Raw genomic sequence first — 15909 nt, 5'->3', positions numbered from 1 at the left:
TCAGATAGTCATAGGACCATTCATAACAGTAGCAACATCACAGCTATGGAGTAGCAACGATCTGATCTTATGGTTGGGGGCCTTGGCAAGAGGAGGATCTGTATTAAAGGGTCGCTGCATTAGAAACATCGGGAATCACCACTCTAGGGCCAGATCCTGTGAACGACTTATTTACTGTTCACATTAGTCACTTTCTTTGCTCTGACAAAGCGCCTGGCAAAGGCATCTTCAAGGAAGTGTTATTTTGGCTCACAGCTTAAGCATTGCACGTTGCTATGACAACAGAAGGGGTCACACTGTGCTGCCTGAGGTCAGCAGCAGAGGGAGATGGAGGCTGGTTCTCAGCCAGCCTTCTCTTTCCAACTTCCCTGGGACCTCAACCACATTTAGGTGTGTCTCCCTCTCTCAGTTAGCACAATGGGCAAACTCCCTCACAGGCATGCTTGTTCCCAGGTGGTCTAGGTCCTGTTGACTTGACATCATTATCAATCATTGACCACACACGGTTAAAGCACATGGTCAATGTAGTAAATATACGTCAAGGAAATGATGCTAAAACACACGGCAATGCCAACAGCCTGCAGTAGGGACTTTGTTGCTTTGGTCCAGGCTTCAAAAACAGACAGACTGACAGACAATAGGAATGGGCAGGACATTAATAACATGCACAGAAGGAAAGATGTCTTGTCTGGTTCTGGGCCCCGTTTGGGAGCGTTCACACTTTTTATTTGTCTTCATATTTTCTCTTTAGTTCCCCTGGACATTGTTTTAGGTTTAGGATTATTTGCTCCCTTGCATGCAGGAAAAAAGGATAAAGAATTACCTATGAGTGGTCAAATAATCTAATTCATCTGTGGAAAACCCACAATTCTTTAAGTCCCAGAAAAGACCAAGTGAATTACTACATCTCTAGAAAGTTCCTCAGGCATCAGTCAAGAACTTTAGAGGCTAATGTGTAGGGCACAAGTGGGATTTCCGGTAGGTAGGCAGTTTCCTTCTTTAGTCTTGGTTTCCTCAACGATGCTGGGTGATCACCCTATCTTTCATATTGGAAATATTTCCTAGTTCTGTTGGTGTGGTATTGACTTAACCTAAGTGTTCTAGGTCATGTCGACTTGACACACTGTTAAAGCATGATCAATATAATAATATACATGGAGCAAATGATGCTAAACACACAGCATTTATTCCTTAAGACTAATTATACATTTGTTGATTTTCTCCCAGGATACATTTATGCAATGTTCTATCATAGAAAGTCGTCAGTATTTTTTTCTACAGTGAAGGTTACTCATTCATTCAACATTCAGGTGATTACTATCAGAGCGCTAAAGGTGTTAAGCATGAGGCCCTGTCCTAGGAGACCTAGTTCAGCAGAGGTGCTTATCTATAAATAAGTACCCAAACTAGCTTTAAAGGTTAGAAACAAAATCAGGAGGTTGTTGGGGTAGAGAATGAAGGGAACACCGAAGTGAGAATTAAGAGAAGAGAAAGCGGGGCTAGAGAGATGGCTCAGCTATTAAGAGCACTTGCTGAGCTTCCAGAGGACCCAGTTCGGACTCCTGGTGCCCACTCACTGCTGTCTATAACTTCAGCTGCAGGGGATCCCAAGCCTCTGGCTTCCAAGAGCACCTGCTCTTACATACATGCACCTACCAACAGACAGACACACACCCAATGATATCAAAAAAGTTGCAACTAGATAAGCCGAGAGTGGTGGTGCACACCTTTGATCCCAGCATTACCGAGGCAGAGACAAGTGGGGCTAGCCTGGTCTACAGAACAAGTTCCAGGACAGTAAGGGCTACACATAGAAACCCTGCTTCGAAAACAAAACAAAACAAAATTACGATTTGAAAAAAAGAGAGAAGAGAAAGAATTCAGGCCTCGCAAATGGGGTCATAGTCATCTTATGCTTGTTAAAAATAGACTCCAATCTCTTCCACTGCAGGATGGATGCAGAGGCTAAAAAGCCTAGCTGCCAGCAGTAAGGATGGCTGACAAGGGGGCGGAGCGTGCGCGTCCCCGATTGGCCAACTGTAGAGTGACGTCACGAGGCGGAGCCTCTGGGTTCCCGGCCGCTCCTGGGTGGGGAGCGGCGCGGGCAGCGACCTGGCAGCTAGGCTCTGGGTCCCCGGTGCACGCTGGGGCTGGTGGGGACCGAGCGCCTCGTGGACGAGCATGGCGGGCTCGCTGCCTCCCTGCGTGGTTGACTGCGGCACCGGGTAAGAGCCGCGCCCACTCACGCTTCGCTGGGCGTCCTGAAGCCATTTCCCCGCGGGGTCAGACCGCTGGAGGAGCGCGGAGGGACGAAGCGCTGAGGGACAGAGCTCAGTCTGAGGGTTTGGGGAGTTTGAGGGATAGGGCTCAGTCTAGGGGTGGGGTGGGGAACTGTGGGGACGGAGCTCAATCTGAGGGCATAGAGAGCTAAGGGATGGGGCTCTGAGAAGATGGGGTGCTGAGGGCATGGGGCTGCGGGGTTGCCGGGTGGGCAGCACCTCGTGGGGATGTTGCTGCAGATGCTTTCGCTGCAGGTCTTGCACCTGAGAGCTCAGGGTCCGGCCCCCTTCCCCCCACGACTGCTCCCCCCCACCCCCATGGTGCTTGTCACCTGTCTTCATACTTTGCACTCATGGGCGTTTTACCTTTCTCTTCTGATGTACCAAGCACCTACTTGTGGAGATGTTTACACGTGCCTTGTCAACTTGACACCCTGTCCCCCTTCCCACTCTGCTCTTTTCCACTCTGAATGGCACAGCCAAGCCCAGCCCCTGCTTTGGTTTGCATGCACTCATCTTTGCTTTACACACACACACACACACACACACACACACACACACACACACACACACTGACCGATGCATTTAAAAAAGACTAACATTTTGAATAAAAAGTCTTCTTTTTTGGGAGGTAGATAGCTCTTTTCTTTTTGGAAGACGTTGATTTTTTTTTTTCAGAGGAGACCTTAAGCGTGGCTTATGCTGTCAGGCTTAGCTAATTTTAGGAAGGTGGCAACCAAGCCCTCCAACCTGGGGGTTTGGGAATACCTGCTGGCATTGCCGACAAAGTACTTCATAAATAGCCTGCAAATAAATTTAGCCTCTTAAAATGTTTTTCAAGGGATTGTAGTCCTTTGTCACCAAATAGTCTGTGGCATGTTCTCTTGCTATTCTTTCCTGTAGAAAAATATACTTGGTTTGGTTTCCTTGACAACCTTGTGGGGGTGTCTTCTAATTTGTTACAGTCCATCTCCTACTGATGTGTCTTTCCTTTTGGTACTCGGGAACCAGCAGTGATGCAGACTGGAAAAACATCCTTTATTTGTGCTAATTCTTCTTTTGGAAATACACGTTCTAGAGAAGTTTTGTTGCCCTGTATTTGAGAAGTTGCTTACTTCCAGACATGCTCAAAGCAGTAGGGCTCTCCCAGCCCACTCTGTATGTGCTGGCTCCCCTTACAGTCTCACCCTAACTGGTACTCCCTTCAGTCTGGTAGTGTCAGCAGTGAAGGCAATATGTAAAAGTTGTTTGTTTTAACGTCTGCGGGTGAGATTTTTGGTTGCTGAAATACGAAGCATTGTGCAGTGGTACAGCAAAACAGTTCTCCCCGGGTTTATAAACTGTGTTTTATTTCTTATTAGTAAGCTGAGATCTTACTCATTGTTCTTGCTATAAATATCTAAAGCATGCTCAGTTTTGACCTTTTGGGGTCAGTGATTAATGCTGCTGTCACCTCCAGTGGATCATCATGGCCCTGGGTGCCTCAGGGTGTCATCTGTGGGCTGTCATAGGCTCTGGACACAGTGCCAGGGACCTGGGGTTCCTATGGGGTGTTTTCTGCCATTGAAGCCCCTGTGGTTATCATGACTTCCTAGTGCTCAGTGTGTGAGCAGAAGGAAGGCTGCATAGCCTAAACGTGCCAGCTTCCATGTATTAGTAATTCTTGTATTTATTTTGGATTGAGTTTTTACCTCAGAATAGAACTAAATGTAAGATACAGCTGAAAATAGCAGGGGCTGGGGGACAGAATAGACTTGGGAGATCTCATTTTGGACCAAGTTATACCTCAGAATAGAACAGTGCAGCTAAAAATAGCAAGGGCTGAGGAACAGAATAGACTTGAGAGATCACGTGGGCACTGCTGATGAAATAAGTGGACAGATTTTTGTTTTGCATTGTGTTGTGTTGTTTTGATGGTGATAGGCGTCAAACCCAGCGATATTGGTAAGGGAAGCCTCTGCCACTGAATTGCACCCTGAGGTCCAGTCTTGTCCGTCTGTGTGCCCTCTCTGTTTCTCTGTCTTACTGTCTCTGTCTTTCTCTTAAATAGAGTCTTCTCATTGTATAACCCAAGCTTGAACTGGACTTGAAGAAATCCTCCTGCCTCAGCCTCCTAAGCGTTAGGATTACGGGTGTGAGCTAGCATGCTCATCTGGCCTGTGTTTTATAGGAAATACATTTCTTTTGTGACCTCGAGTCTGATGAGCTGCCAAGCTAGCTGAGTGGACACAGGCATGCTGGGGACAAGAGAGAAACAGACGAAGGTATCTGTGAGGCCCAAAATTAAGTCTCAACTATTTAAAGGCTGCTGAGCTCCCAGAGAAAACACCACAAACCCTGTCTCACATCTCACCCAAACGTTTAAGGTAGTTTTACACAGTTAAACCATCTTTGAAGTGATTCCAAGCTTACTGAGAACTGGGAGAGAGCAAATCTATTCTTCCAGGTTCAGCGGCTTTGAACGTCATGCCACCCAAGACTCCTGAATGTGCTCTTACTTTTCTGAGCTGCTTAAAAGAAGGTTGTTGGCATTACCCTCCTAGATTTCAGTGCCTACTTTCTGAGTGAGAGCAAGGATTTATATAATCCCAGACTCGTCAGAGAAGTTAACATGTGTGCAGCACTGCTGTTCCCTCTGCAGTCTGGACTTGGGAGCAGTTTCAGTTCTTGTCTTTTTTGGAGTCTAACCCTGTCTAGCAATTGCCTCAGACTTTGCATTTGGTGGTCATGTTTTTAAGGGGGTGGAGTGAGGGAGGGCCTGTTATGCAGCCCCTGCTTCAGCCTCCACACCTGATCATTACGTTAGTCGTGTCTCACAGCTTCTGGGATAGTTCCTCAGTCGTCTTTTTGATACTTTTATGTAGATGATGCCCCTCAGTTTTGGCTGTCTGGTGTTTCTGGTAGAGAGAGGTTGTGCAACTTTGTAAGGAGTCATAGCATCTGTTGCTCTTCCCTGGTGCATCCACCAAAAACCCTAGCACAGCATCTACCTCTTTCTTTAAAACGGGGTTTTTGTTTCTTTGTTGAGATAGGGTTTCTCTGTGTAGCCCTTGTGGGTCTGAGTCCTCTGTCTCCCTCTCTGTTTGTCCAGATGCACACTGGGCTGGAAGGATGAAGCAGCCTGGTCAGCGTATTTCTTTATTCTGTATGTACTTGTATACACATACACTTGATTCTGGGTGAACCAAGGTTTATATAGTTTTGGGGAAGAGGATGAGAATATCCAGGCAAAGACCACGAAGGCTTAAGGAACTGAGATGCCTCATTAACATGGGGAGGCCTTCCAGGAATCTTAGGTGCATGTGTGGGGTCCAGGAAACCCCAGTGAAGAGGAAGCTGGGAGTCCACCATTTTGCACCAAGCTTGGGGCTGTCTGGTAGTGTCAGACTTTGACCTTAGCTGCAGCCTTGCTGTTTAGCTGTCTTAGAACTCACTCTGTAGACCAGGCTGGCCCTGAACTCAGAGATCCGTCTGCCTCTGCTTCCCTAGTGCACAGATTAAAGGTGTGTGACACCAAAGCCTAGCTTAAAAGTGTTTTTTAATTAGTGTGTATTAACTATACATAACTGTTAGTTTTATGATGACCTTTTCATACATGTATAGAATATATTTCAGGGCCGAAGAGGTAGCTCAGCCATTAAAGGCTAGGCTCACAACCTGAAAGTCAAGAGTTCAGCTTCCAGAATGTGGCACCCCTCTCCCACTCCCTGCTGCTAACCCCCTCTGTGTTTTCAAATAGCCCTGCTTCTCCATGCAGGCTGGTGGAGGGGGCAGTGAGTTTCATAAAGGTTGTTTACAGAGCATGGCCACCTTACTAGTGGCTACTACACTAAAGAAAGTGTCCCTCCCCATTACATCTGTAGAAATCTTCAGAGAGGAGTGGGCCGATGAGCCCTTCCCTTCCAGGAGAAGGCAACTGGTCCAGTCTTGTGCAGGGAGGGAATCATAGGTAGTGTAAGCTCAAGGGCGCCACAGCTACGCCATGTCTGAAATTCAGTGACGCACTCCTTCCCCACCAGCTTTCATTTCATTTATTTCATTTCATTTCTTTCTTTTCTTTTTTTAAAGATTTGTTTGTTTGATGTAAGTACACTGTCTTCAGACACACCAGAAGAGGGCACCCATTACACATGGTTGTGAGCCACCATGTGGTTGCTGGGAATTGAACTCAGGTCCTGTGGAAGAGCAGTTAGCGCTCTTAACCGCTGAGCTGTCTTTCCAGGTTCTGACTTGAGGTTGGTCATTCAGCAGGTATTTATTCTGAGTACTGGGGCTGGCTCTAAGTCTCTATAGCCACTGGCAATCACTGTAACAAAAGAAACTTCCATGAGCAAAACCAACAGCAGCACCAATGGCTGACATGACAAGGCCTGAGGTGTCTCCAGCAGGAGGGTCTTCACTCCAGTGGACACCCAGTGTGCTGTAATTGCCAGTATTGCTTAGGGAAGCTCAGGGGCCTTCCTGACCAACACATGGGGAGGTGGCTCACCCCTGAACCTCAGATTTTCATTTAGTAACTTATGGCTCCTGAGTGTAGCTTGATCATCTCATGTGGCTTACTTTTGTTCAAACTCTTTTGCAATTATCTTCTTAATTTTAGAAAAGATTTGGTCCTTTTTATTATGTGTACTTGTGTTTTGTCTGCCTCTGTATGTGCACTGTGTGCATGCCTGGTGCCTATGGAGATCAGAGGAGGGGCTGGAGCCCCTGTAAGCAGTTACAGATGCTCGTTAGTCTCCATGTGGGTGCGGAGAAAGAGCAGCAAGTGCTCTTAACCAATGAGCCGTTTCTCTAGCCCCAACTTTTATACATTTTTTGAGACAGGATTTTATTATGTACATCTAGCTGGTGTGGGACTCACTGTGTAGCTCAGCTTTTCCTCTAACTCATGAAGATCCACCTGCCCCTGGATCCCAGTGCTGGGATTATAAGGCAAATGCCACCATGCCTGCTCTCTCTCTCTGTTTCTCTCTCTCTCTCTCTCTCTCTCTCTCTCTCTCTCTCTCTCTCTCTCTGGGCATTTTTATACATCATTAGTTTTGGTTGGCCCTCTCCTTCCTCCCTATGGTTGGCCCTCTCCCTCCTCCCCTATGGTTGGCCCTCTCCCTCCTCCCTGTGGTTGGTCCTCCCCCTCTTCCCCTATCTCTCTGTCCCTCTTCCCTTGATTACACCTATAAACATTCTTCTTCGGCTGTGTATCACAAGAGTTCTACTGCCTGCCTCACCAAATCTTTTCTCCTTTCTCACGGGTCCCTTTCTAGTTTCCTGGACCCTATACACACTCCCACATACTGCGTATATAGAAATGAAAAGCTAGGACCTATATTTTAGAGCTCATGTTGTATTGTCATTCTGTGCTTGGATTGCTTCACTTCATATTTTTCAACCCCATACATTTTAACGCAATTTTTACCTTTCTTTATGGTTGAATAAAGTTCCATTGTTGTGGGTACCACCTCTATCCATTTATTAGTTGGTGGCCATCTAGGTTGTTTTTCTTAGCTTGTGAATACAGAGGTAATAAACATAAATGTGCAAGAATCCATGTGATAAGATTCAGACTTCTTTGGGCACACAACCAGGGGTGGTATAGCTAGGTCATGAAAGTTTGTGAGAAAATAGCACACCCATTTTTATAGTTTGCACTCCCACTAGTAATGAATAAGGGTTCTCCTTTCCTCATATCCATGTTTATTAATAACCATTCTAATTGGAATGAGGTGGGCTCAAGGAAGTTGAAAATCTTTCAGACCTTTAAATTTTATGTATATACATAAACATATGTGTAGTTTTTCCTGCATATATGTATGTGTACCACATGTGTGAAGTAAGTGCCTGTGGAAGTCAGAAGAGGGCATTGGATCCCATGGAACTGGTGTTATTGATGATTGCAGGCCACCATGTGGTTGCTGGGAACCAAACCTGGGTCCTCTGCGAGATGAGCAGGTGCTCTTACCCGCAGAGCGATCACTGCAGCCCTGTGCTGTGTGCATTTTAGTGTGGTATTGGAATGTGTTAGGGTGGTGTTGACTTCAGATTGCTGTGGCGTTCGTTCTTTCAGTGAGCGTAAGGGGCCTTTCCACATCGTCTTTCTTAGTTCTCTTCTCTTCTGTGTTCTCATCTGAGCACTTTCTCTCCTTTGGCTAAGTGTGTTCTCAGGATTTTATTATTACTGTCTTTTGTGGCCGCGGTGAATGGAATTGTTTCCCTGCTTTCATTCTCAGTAGGTTTGTCACCGGGCTCCAGGACTGCTGTTGATTTTTGTGTGATAATTTTGTATTGTGCCACTTTGCTGAAAGTGTTTATCAGCTCTGCGAGTTTTCTGGTAGAGCCTTTAGGGTCTTGTATGTGGATGGGAACCTTTTATTCCCTTCCCTTAGCACTCTGGCTAAGACACCAAGCACTGTCTGGAGTAGGAGTGGAAAGAGTGGACACCCTCATCTTGTCCCTGATCCTGGTGGAACTGATTTCATGAAGTGTTCCCTTTTAACATGAGTGGCTCTAAGCTGATCATGTACAGACATTAGTATGTTGGTATAGGGTCTCTCCATTTTTAGTATTTTTTGTGTTTTTTATCATGAATACTGTATGTTGTCTAAATCCTTTTGTGTCTTTAGGTAATTGTGTGATTTCTGTCTTTAAATCCATTTTGTGATATATTTCTTACATATATTAGATCATTTGTGCTGTCTCCAGAATATAGCTAACACCAGTCACCATGCGGTGAATGATTTTTTTAATGTGATCCTGAATTCTGTTTGCAAGTATTTTATTGAAAAACTGTTTTGTCTAAGTTTATCAGGGAGGTTGGTCTGTAATTTTTGTTTCATTTTTGTCTTTATCTGCATTTGGTATTTGCCTTCATAAAAATGAATTTAGAAATAGAATTCCTTTTCTATTTTATAGAATAATCTGAGAAGGGTTGATTTTAGTTTTTCTTTAAAGATCTGGTAGAATTAGTTAGTGTATTTCTTCTAGACTTCTTTCTTTCCTTCTTTCTTTCTTTCTTTCTTTCTTTTTTTTTTTTTGAGACAAGGTTTCTCTATATAGCCCAGGCTATCCTGAAACTCACTTTGTAGACCAGGCTGGCCTGAAATTCAGAGATACGTCTCTGCCTCCCAAGTGCTGGGATCAAAGGCGTGCACTACCACAACCAGTTCCAACTGCGAGATTTTTTTTTTTTTTTTTTTTTTTGGTTCTTTTTTTTCCGGAGCTGGGGACCGAACCCAGGGCCTTGCGCTCCCTAGGTAAGCGCTCTACCACTGAGCTAAATCCCCAGCCCCTAACTGCGAGATTTTTAATTACTACTTTTATCTATCTTAGTGTTGATCGTAGATCTTTAAAATTGTCTCATGTTGGTTTAACTTGGTTGATTGTCATATGTACTAGAAGTGCATCTGTTTCTTTTAGATTTTCTACTTTAGTGTAATACAAGTTTTTAAAATCCTTATGATAGTTCCAAGTTTCACTGCTATCTGTTATTTTTGATTTCATATCTAATTTTTATTAATTTGGATCTTTTCTCTTTTTCCTTAGCCTGCTAAGGATTTGTGGATCCTTTTTTTTTTTTTTAAGAACCATTTTTTAAATCTTGTCTTATCAATTCTTTGTATTATTTTTTGTTTGCTTTGTTTCTATTTCCATTACTTTTTGCCCTCTCCCTCTTTTTTTTTTAACATTAAAAAAAAACAACCCTACATCTATTTATTTGGGATGTGTGCTTTCTGCGGTGTGCGCATGCACAACTTCTGTGTGTGGTTCCAGGGGATCCAACTCTGGCAGACACCGTTGCCTGCTGAGTCATCTCCAGCCCCTTCTGCTGGACCTTAGCTGTTTCTTTACATGTGCTGCCTTAGAGCTTGACTTACTCTTGTTTATTTGAGACTGCTGTGATTGAAGCCGAGGCCCCCATGGCTTCCTGTCTCAACCGGTTTCATTGTGTTGCACAGACGGGTTGTTGGTATGCTGTGTTTTCATTTTCATTCAGTTCCAGAAATATTAAAAATTTCCTGATTTATTTATTTATTTATATTTTAGCAAGGTCATTATTAGACCTTGTTGTTTAGTTTCTGTGGTTTGTGAAGTTTTTTTTTGTTTGTTTTGTTTTTTCTTGCTGTTGGTCTCTAGCTTTATTCCACGGCGGTCTAAAAGGATACAAAACATTATTTTAATTTTCTCACATATGTGATCTGTTTTAGGCCGTTCCATCGGCTGCTGAAGAGGGTGGGTGTTCCGCACTGCTCAGATGAACTGTTAGATAGATGTCTTCGTTGGGTTCCTCTGACTTATGATGCTGCTACTTAGCCATCGACAGGACTGAGTTAGCCAGAGCCAGGCTGACTCCATGACAGGCTGCAAACTGGCAGTTTGGGAGACTAGGCCTAGGCTTTCGCTTCTCAGAAATGAGAACCCAGATCCAGGAACCGATGGTCAGCCAACCACAGCTGCGGGCAGCCAATCCGAGAAGCCTTGCCACCCTGGAAAGTCCCCAATCACAAAGGCACCCGTACCCCTGGAGATAGAGTCACCAATCAAGGGAAAGAAAGGTAAAGTCAGTCACTCCCACCCTAACAGCTCTAATTGGCTCAGTAAAGCACACACGGGGTTTCTATTCTCAAATGCAGGGACACCCCCCCCCCCCCCCCGCGCCCTCCCTGCTCCCGCACTAGACTTTTTAAATGAACACTCTTTGCCGTTGCGTACTGTTGAGTCTGGAGTACCATTCTTCGGCGTACCATGGACCCTTGCACTAGGATGTTTGCTCTTTTCTGTGAGATTGGAGTATTGAGGACACCGTTACCGTGTCGGGGGTTAGGCTCTCATTTATATCTAGTAGTATCTGTGCTGTGGAATCAGGCGCTCCTGTGTTCACCGAGTACATACTTAGAGTCGTGCTCCTGATGGGTTATTCCATTATTTAGTATGGAGTAACATTTTGAAAAATCTCAACTGGTGGTGCTGGAGACTTGGCTCAGCAGTTAAAACAATGTTCTCCAGCCGGGTGGTGGCCATGCGTGGCGGGAGGCAGAGGCGGATGGGCCTGGGAGTTTGAGGCCAGCCTGGTCTAAAGAGTGAGTTCCAGGATGGCCAGGGCTACACAGAGAAACCCTGTCTTGAAAAACCAAGATAGACAGACAGACAGACAGACAGACAGATAGACAGAGACAAAATACACTGTTCCTTGCAGAGAACCTGACTTTCGTTCCCAGCTCTCATGGCACACGGTCACCTACTACTCAGGCTCCAGGTGATCCGATGCCCTTTTCTGACCTTGTCAGATATGCACTCGCATGAGCACCTCCCACACGTGTGTAATTAAATAATAGTAGGAATAAAAATAATAAATTCTTGGGCCGTAAAGAGCATATACTGCTATTGCAGAGGACTGGAGTTGAATTCCCAGCAGCCACATGGTGGCTCACAACAGTCTGTAGCTGAGGAAGTCTGACACCTTGGGCACCTACACATGGACACACACAGAGACACATACACACAGGTACACATAGATACACATACATAGACACACAGCCACACACATATACAGACACATGTAGCCACACACAGACGCACATAAGTACACATATACGCAGACACACACAGACACATGCAGACACAGATAGACAGACTGACAGACAGACACACACAATTTTAAAAACGTCTGAGTAGTTTTTGGTTGGAATCTATTTTGTCAGATGCTAGAATGAAAGCTGGCTTATTTTTTGGCTCCATTTGCTTGGAACGCCTTTCTACCCTTGCCTCCTAAGATAGTGTTGTTGGTGGTGAGGTGTGTTTCTTGGAGGCAGCAAACAGATGGATCTCATTTTAAAATCCAGTCTCCCAGTCTATGTCTTTTGATTGAGGAACTGAGGCATTAGCATTAGGGTTATTATTGACAATTACTTGTTATCATTTTGCTGATTTTGTAGCAGTTGGTGTTTTCCGAATTCTGATTTGTTCTCTATTGTTCCAACATATCTAATGATTTCCCTGTAGCCACTTTGATGGGTTTATCATTCTCTGGCCCAGTAATTTCTTTTGGAATCCTCCAGAGAGCTACTTAATACTCTCAATCCTTCTAGTCTGTTTTCTAGCATAGAATGCTGTTCTCAGTTATGACAGTTTGTCGGTTTGTAGGAGTTATAGATGGATTTACTGAAGTTATTTGGGTTGGCAGCTCTAGACTTTAAGGCCTTGAAAAACATCCTTATTAGCCCTTTTGTCTTTTGAAGTTTCTGTTGGGAAATCAACAGTTATTCTGATGGGCCCGTCTTAGTATATTACTTTGTGTTTCTCTCTTGCTGCTTCTAATATTTTCATTAGAATGTATTATATAGTGTTCTTTATATTGGGTACTTTAACTCCCATAGGGAGTTTCTCTTCTGGTCCTTTCTGGAGATATATGTGCTTCTTATATTTGAATGGTCCTCTCTTCACCTAGACTTGGGAATTTTCTGCTGTAACTGTATTGAAGATATTTTGTATGCCTTTGGCATGAGTTTTTCTTTCATGTCTGTAATTCATAGAGTTAGTCTTATGGTGTCTAGAAGACCTTGTATGTTCCACTCACCCATTTTGTGTGTGTGTGTGTGTGTGTGTGTGTGTGTGTGTGTGTCTGAGAGAGAGAGACAGAGAGAGAGAGACAGAGAGATAGAAAGAGACAGAGAGGGACAGAGAGAGACAGAGAAACAGAGAGACAGAGAGGGACAGAGAGAGAAACAGAGAGAGAGAGACAGAGAGATAGAGAGAGAGACAGAGAGAGACAGAGAGGGACAGAGAGACAGAGAAACAGAGAGAGACAGAGAGAGAAAAAGAGAGAGACAGAGAGAGACAGAGAGAGACAGAGAGACAGAGAGAGACAGAGAGGGACAGAGAGAGACAGAGAGAGAAACAGAGAGAGAGAGAGAATTCGAGCTCGTGCTAGCATATGTTTGCAGATGCCCATGGAATCAAGGAGAGGACATCAGACCTTGGAGCTGGAGTTAAGGTGATTGTGAGCCAAACCTCATCCTTCGCAACAGTGGCAAGCACTCCCAACTGCTGAGCCAACTCTCCAGCCCAGTTTGTATGTTTTAAAAACATATTTGTGTCCTTCAAGCCTCTCTCTGACCCGTTGCGTTGTTTGGACTTTGCACTGCTCTTTTTACTCGTGTCTAAGTGTTCCCATCTTGTTCTCTTCTGTGTTGCTTTCCATTTCATATCCTGTATTCAGCCCTTAGCTCTGTGTTTTCTCTTTAAAGATTTTTATTACTTTATGTATGTGTGTCTGTGTACCATGTGTGCTGACATCACATCCCCTGGAACTGAAGTTATAGATGGTCACCATATGGGTGCTGGGAATCAAACCTGGGTCCTTTGGGAGAGCAGCTGGTGTTCTTAACCACTGAGCTATCTCTCTCTGTCCATGCTTTCTTAACATTTGTTGAGAAGTTTGCTCATGTCTTCATTCCTTTTCCTTTAATAATTAAAGAATATTTAGTGTCTAAGTGTTTTACCTGCATTCATATAGACCACTTGCGTGGTGCCCGCAGGGTTAGAAGAGGGCATCAGATTCCTTGGTTGTGAGCTGCCATGTGGTAACTGGGAATCTAACCTTCCAGGTCTCTGGGAGGGTGACTAGTACTGCTAACTGAGGAACTTCTTCTCTCCCTCAGTGATGCAGATAGAGGCCAGGTTAGACCAGATTAGAGCAGATTAGACCAGATTAGACCAGATTAATGTAGATAATGGCAGGTTTATTAGGAGGCAGCTCTGGGGTGGGTTCACTGATCTTAAGGTAGAGGTCAGTGAATTCACACATCCAGGCTAAAGCAAGGGGGGTTATGGGTCCTGGGTTTAGAGTCATGGTGTGTGAGTAGGAGCTGAGATTGTGCCCATATGTGGTCCCTGGGTGGGTGGGCATTCTTGGTTGGGTTGCCAGAAACATGCAGATGAAGAATCATAGCATGTTAGCCTGGAGTTTTCTCTGTGTGGGAAAGGTTGGGGAAGAAAGGCTGACAGGGTTTCCCAGCTTGTGCAGGGGCTGAGCAGGGGCTCCAGCCTAACACTAACTGTTGAGCCATCTCTTGCTAGCCCATGTCTTAGTTTCTTTGAACACATTTGTCATCATTTAGAATTCTCTGTCTGAAATGTCATATAAGTCACTCTTACTGGGTGAACATGACTTTAGGATTGGTAGAGGTCAGAGGAGACATTGTCTTTGGTTTCCCGTGTGTGTGTGTGTGTGTGTGTGTGTGTGTGTGTGAATCTGTTTAGTTGCTCTTCTTGTTTCAGTGGAGTGTGTACAGTGTTTTGAGGGACTTGGTTCTAGGTAGGATTGAACTGCTGTTTTTCTGTTAGACTGGAGGTCAGGGCACCAGGCTCCATCCCATGCTCTCCCTGTGAGGAAACCGCAGCGACTGTCCAGGGGTGGAACGCTGTGAGCTAGAGCGGTAGTCAGCTGTGGACTGTTCACCCCAGCAGTGATGGTCATCGTAGGGAGGAAAGAGACAATGACTGTACTGTGTACACCAACATATTAGCTATTGTAGGAGACTGGAAAGAAAAAGAGACCAGATAGAAAGAAGAGAGGAGCGAATAGAAGGTAGAGCCTTAGTGAGTAAACAGTGTTGGGAGATGCTGGGGAAATGGCTCCGTGGAGAGAGGGCCTCATAGAGCGCTCAGGAGGTGTAGACAAAGAAGGGATCCTGGGACAAGCTGATTACGTAGACTACTTAACTTTGCAAGCTCTAGGTTCAGCAAGAGACCTCATTACATAACACGGAGAGGACAGAGGAAGACATCCAGTGTTCACATGTACATGTTCATGCTAACACCTACAGATATGTACATACAGGCATACACATGCACAAGCACACACATGCACAAGCACACACATGCACAAGCACACACACACACACACACACACGCACAAGCACACACATGCACAACGAAAAATCAAGTAGGGTGGAGGATGGAGGGATTCTGGCTGAAGATGGAGTTAAGAGGGAAAGATGGCAGGGTTGGGGATTTGGCTCAGTGGTAGAGCGCTTGCCTAGTAAGTGCAAGGCCCTGGGTTCGGTTAGGTCCCCAGCTGGGGGGGGGGGATGTCTGCTAGCTAGCAGAGCAGTTCCTACTGCAGGAAGCTGAGGTGTGGAGGGGGAGGGAGGATCCGCAAACTAGCCAGACTCTGTTCCTTGGGAGTGGAGAGTTCAGATGCAAAGAATGGGGAAAGAGGGAAACAGGCAGTCCCTGTTTCCCTCTGTGTGTGTGTGTGTGTGTGTGTGTGTGTGTGTGTGTGTGTGTAACAGGAGAGCAGGGGAGACTAGGGCCAAGGGTGGCCTGCCAAAGTGACACTGGGTTAGGGGAGCTCTGTGTGTGTGTGTGTGCACGCGCGCGCGTGCTTGTACACGCGGATCTTTGGTCTTTTGTGCACTTTCTGTCTGGAATAAGTTCGTAGAAGTGGGGTCTTGGGGTGGAAGGGCAAGCTGGCGGGCACTCCCTGCAGTCCTGCCCGAGCTGCTGCCTGTGGCTGCAGACTCACCTCAGCCTTGTCGCCACAGCTTTTGATCTTTTCCAATCTGGAATAGAAGTTGTGCTATCTCTGGGTAGTTTTAACTCGAGTTTCTTGTGAGGTGGGAAGCTAGATATCTTT

At 45.3% G+C, this 15909-nt stretch overlaps 1 protein-coding gene across 6 annotated transcripts in view; it reads left to right on the top strand.

The window, feature by feature from the left end:
* Positions 1 to 2058: 2058 nt before the first annotated feature.
* Actr3b (actin related protein 3B) overlaps positions 2059 to 15909 on the top strand; it is a 93870-nt gene continuing 80019 nt past the window's right edge. For 2 of the 6 annotated variants that reach the window (XM_039107745.1, XM_039107747.2), the window contains exon 1: positions 2064 to 2225. In XM_039107745.1, the coding sequence (XP_038963673.1) occupies positions 2182 to 2225 (44 nt within the window). In that variant the 5' untranslated portion in view covers positions 2064 to 2181. Of the gene's footprint in view, positions 2226 to 15909 lie in introns of all 6 variants that reach the window. The other 4 variants (XM_039107746.2, XM_039107743.2, XM_039107744.2 and 1 more) reach the window with 4 other exon arrangements.

This window comes from Rattus norvegicus, chromosome 4 (assembly GCF_036323735.1).
Source record: "Rattus norvegicus strain BN/NHsdMcwi chromosome 4, GRCr8, whole genome shotgun sequence".
NCBI lineage: Eukaryota > Metazoa > Chordata > Mammalia > Rodentia > Muridae > Rattus > Rattus norvegicus.
This window is presented reverse-complemented; position numbering and strand designations above follow the sequence as displayed.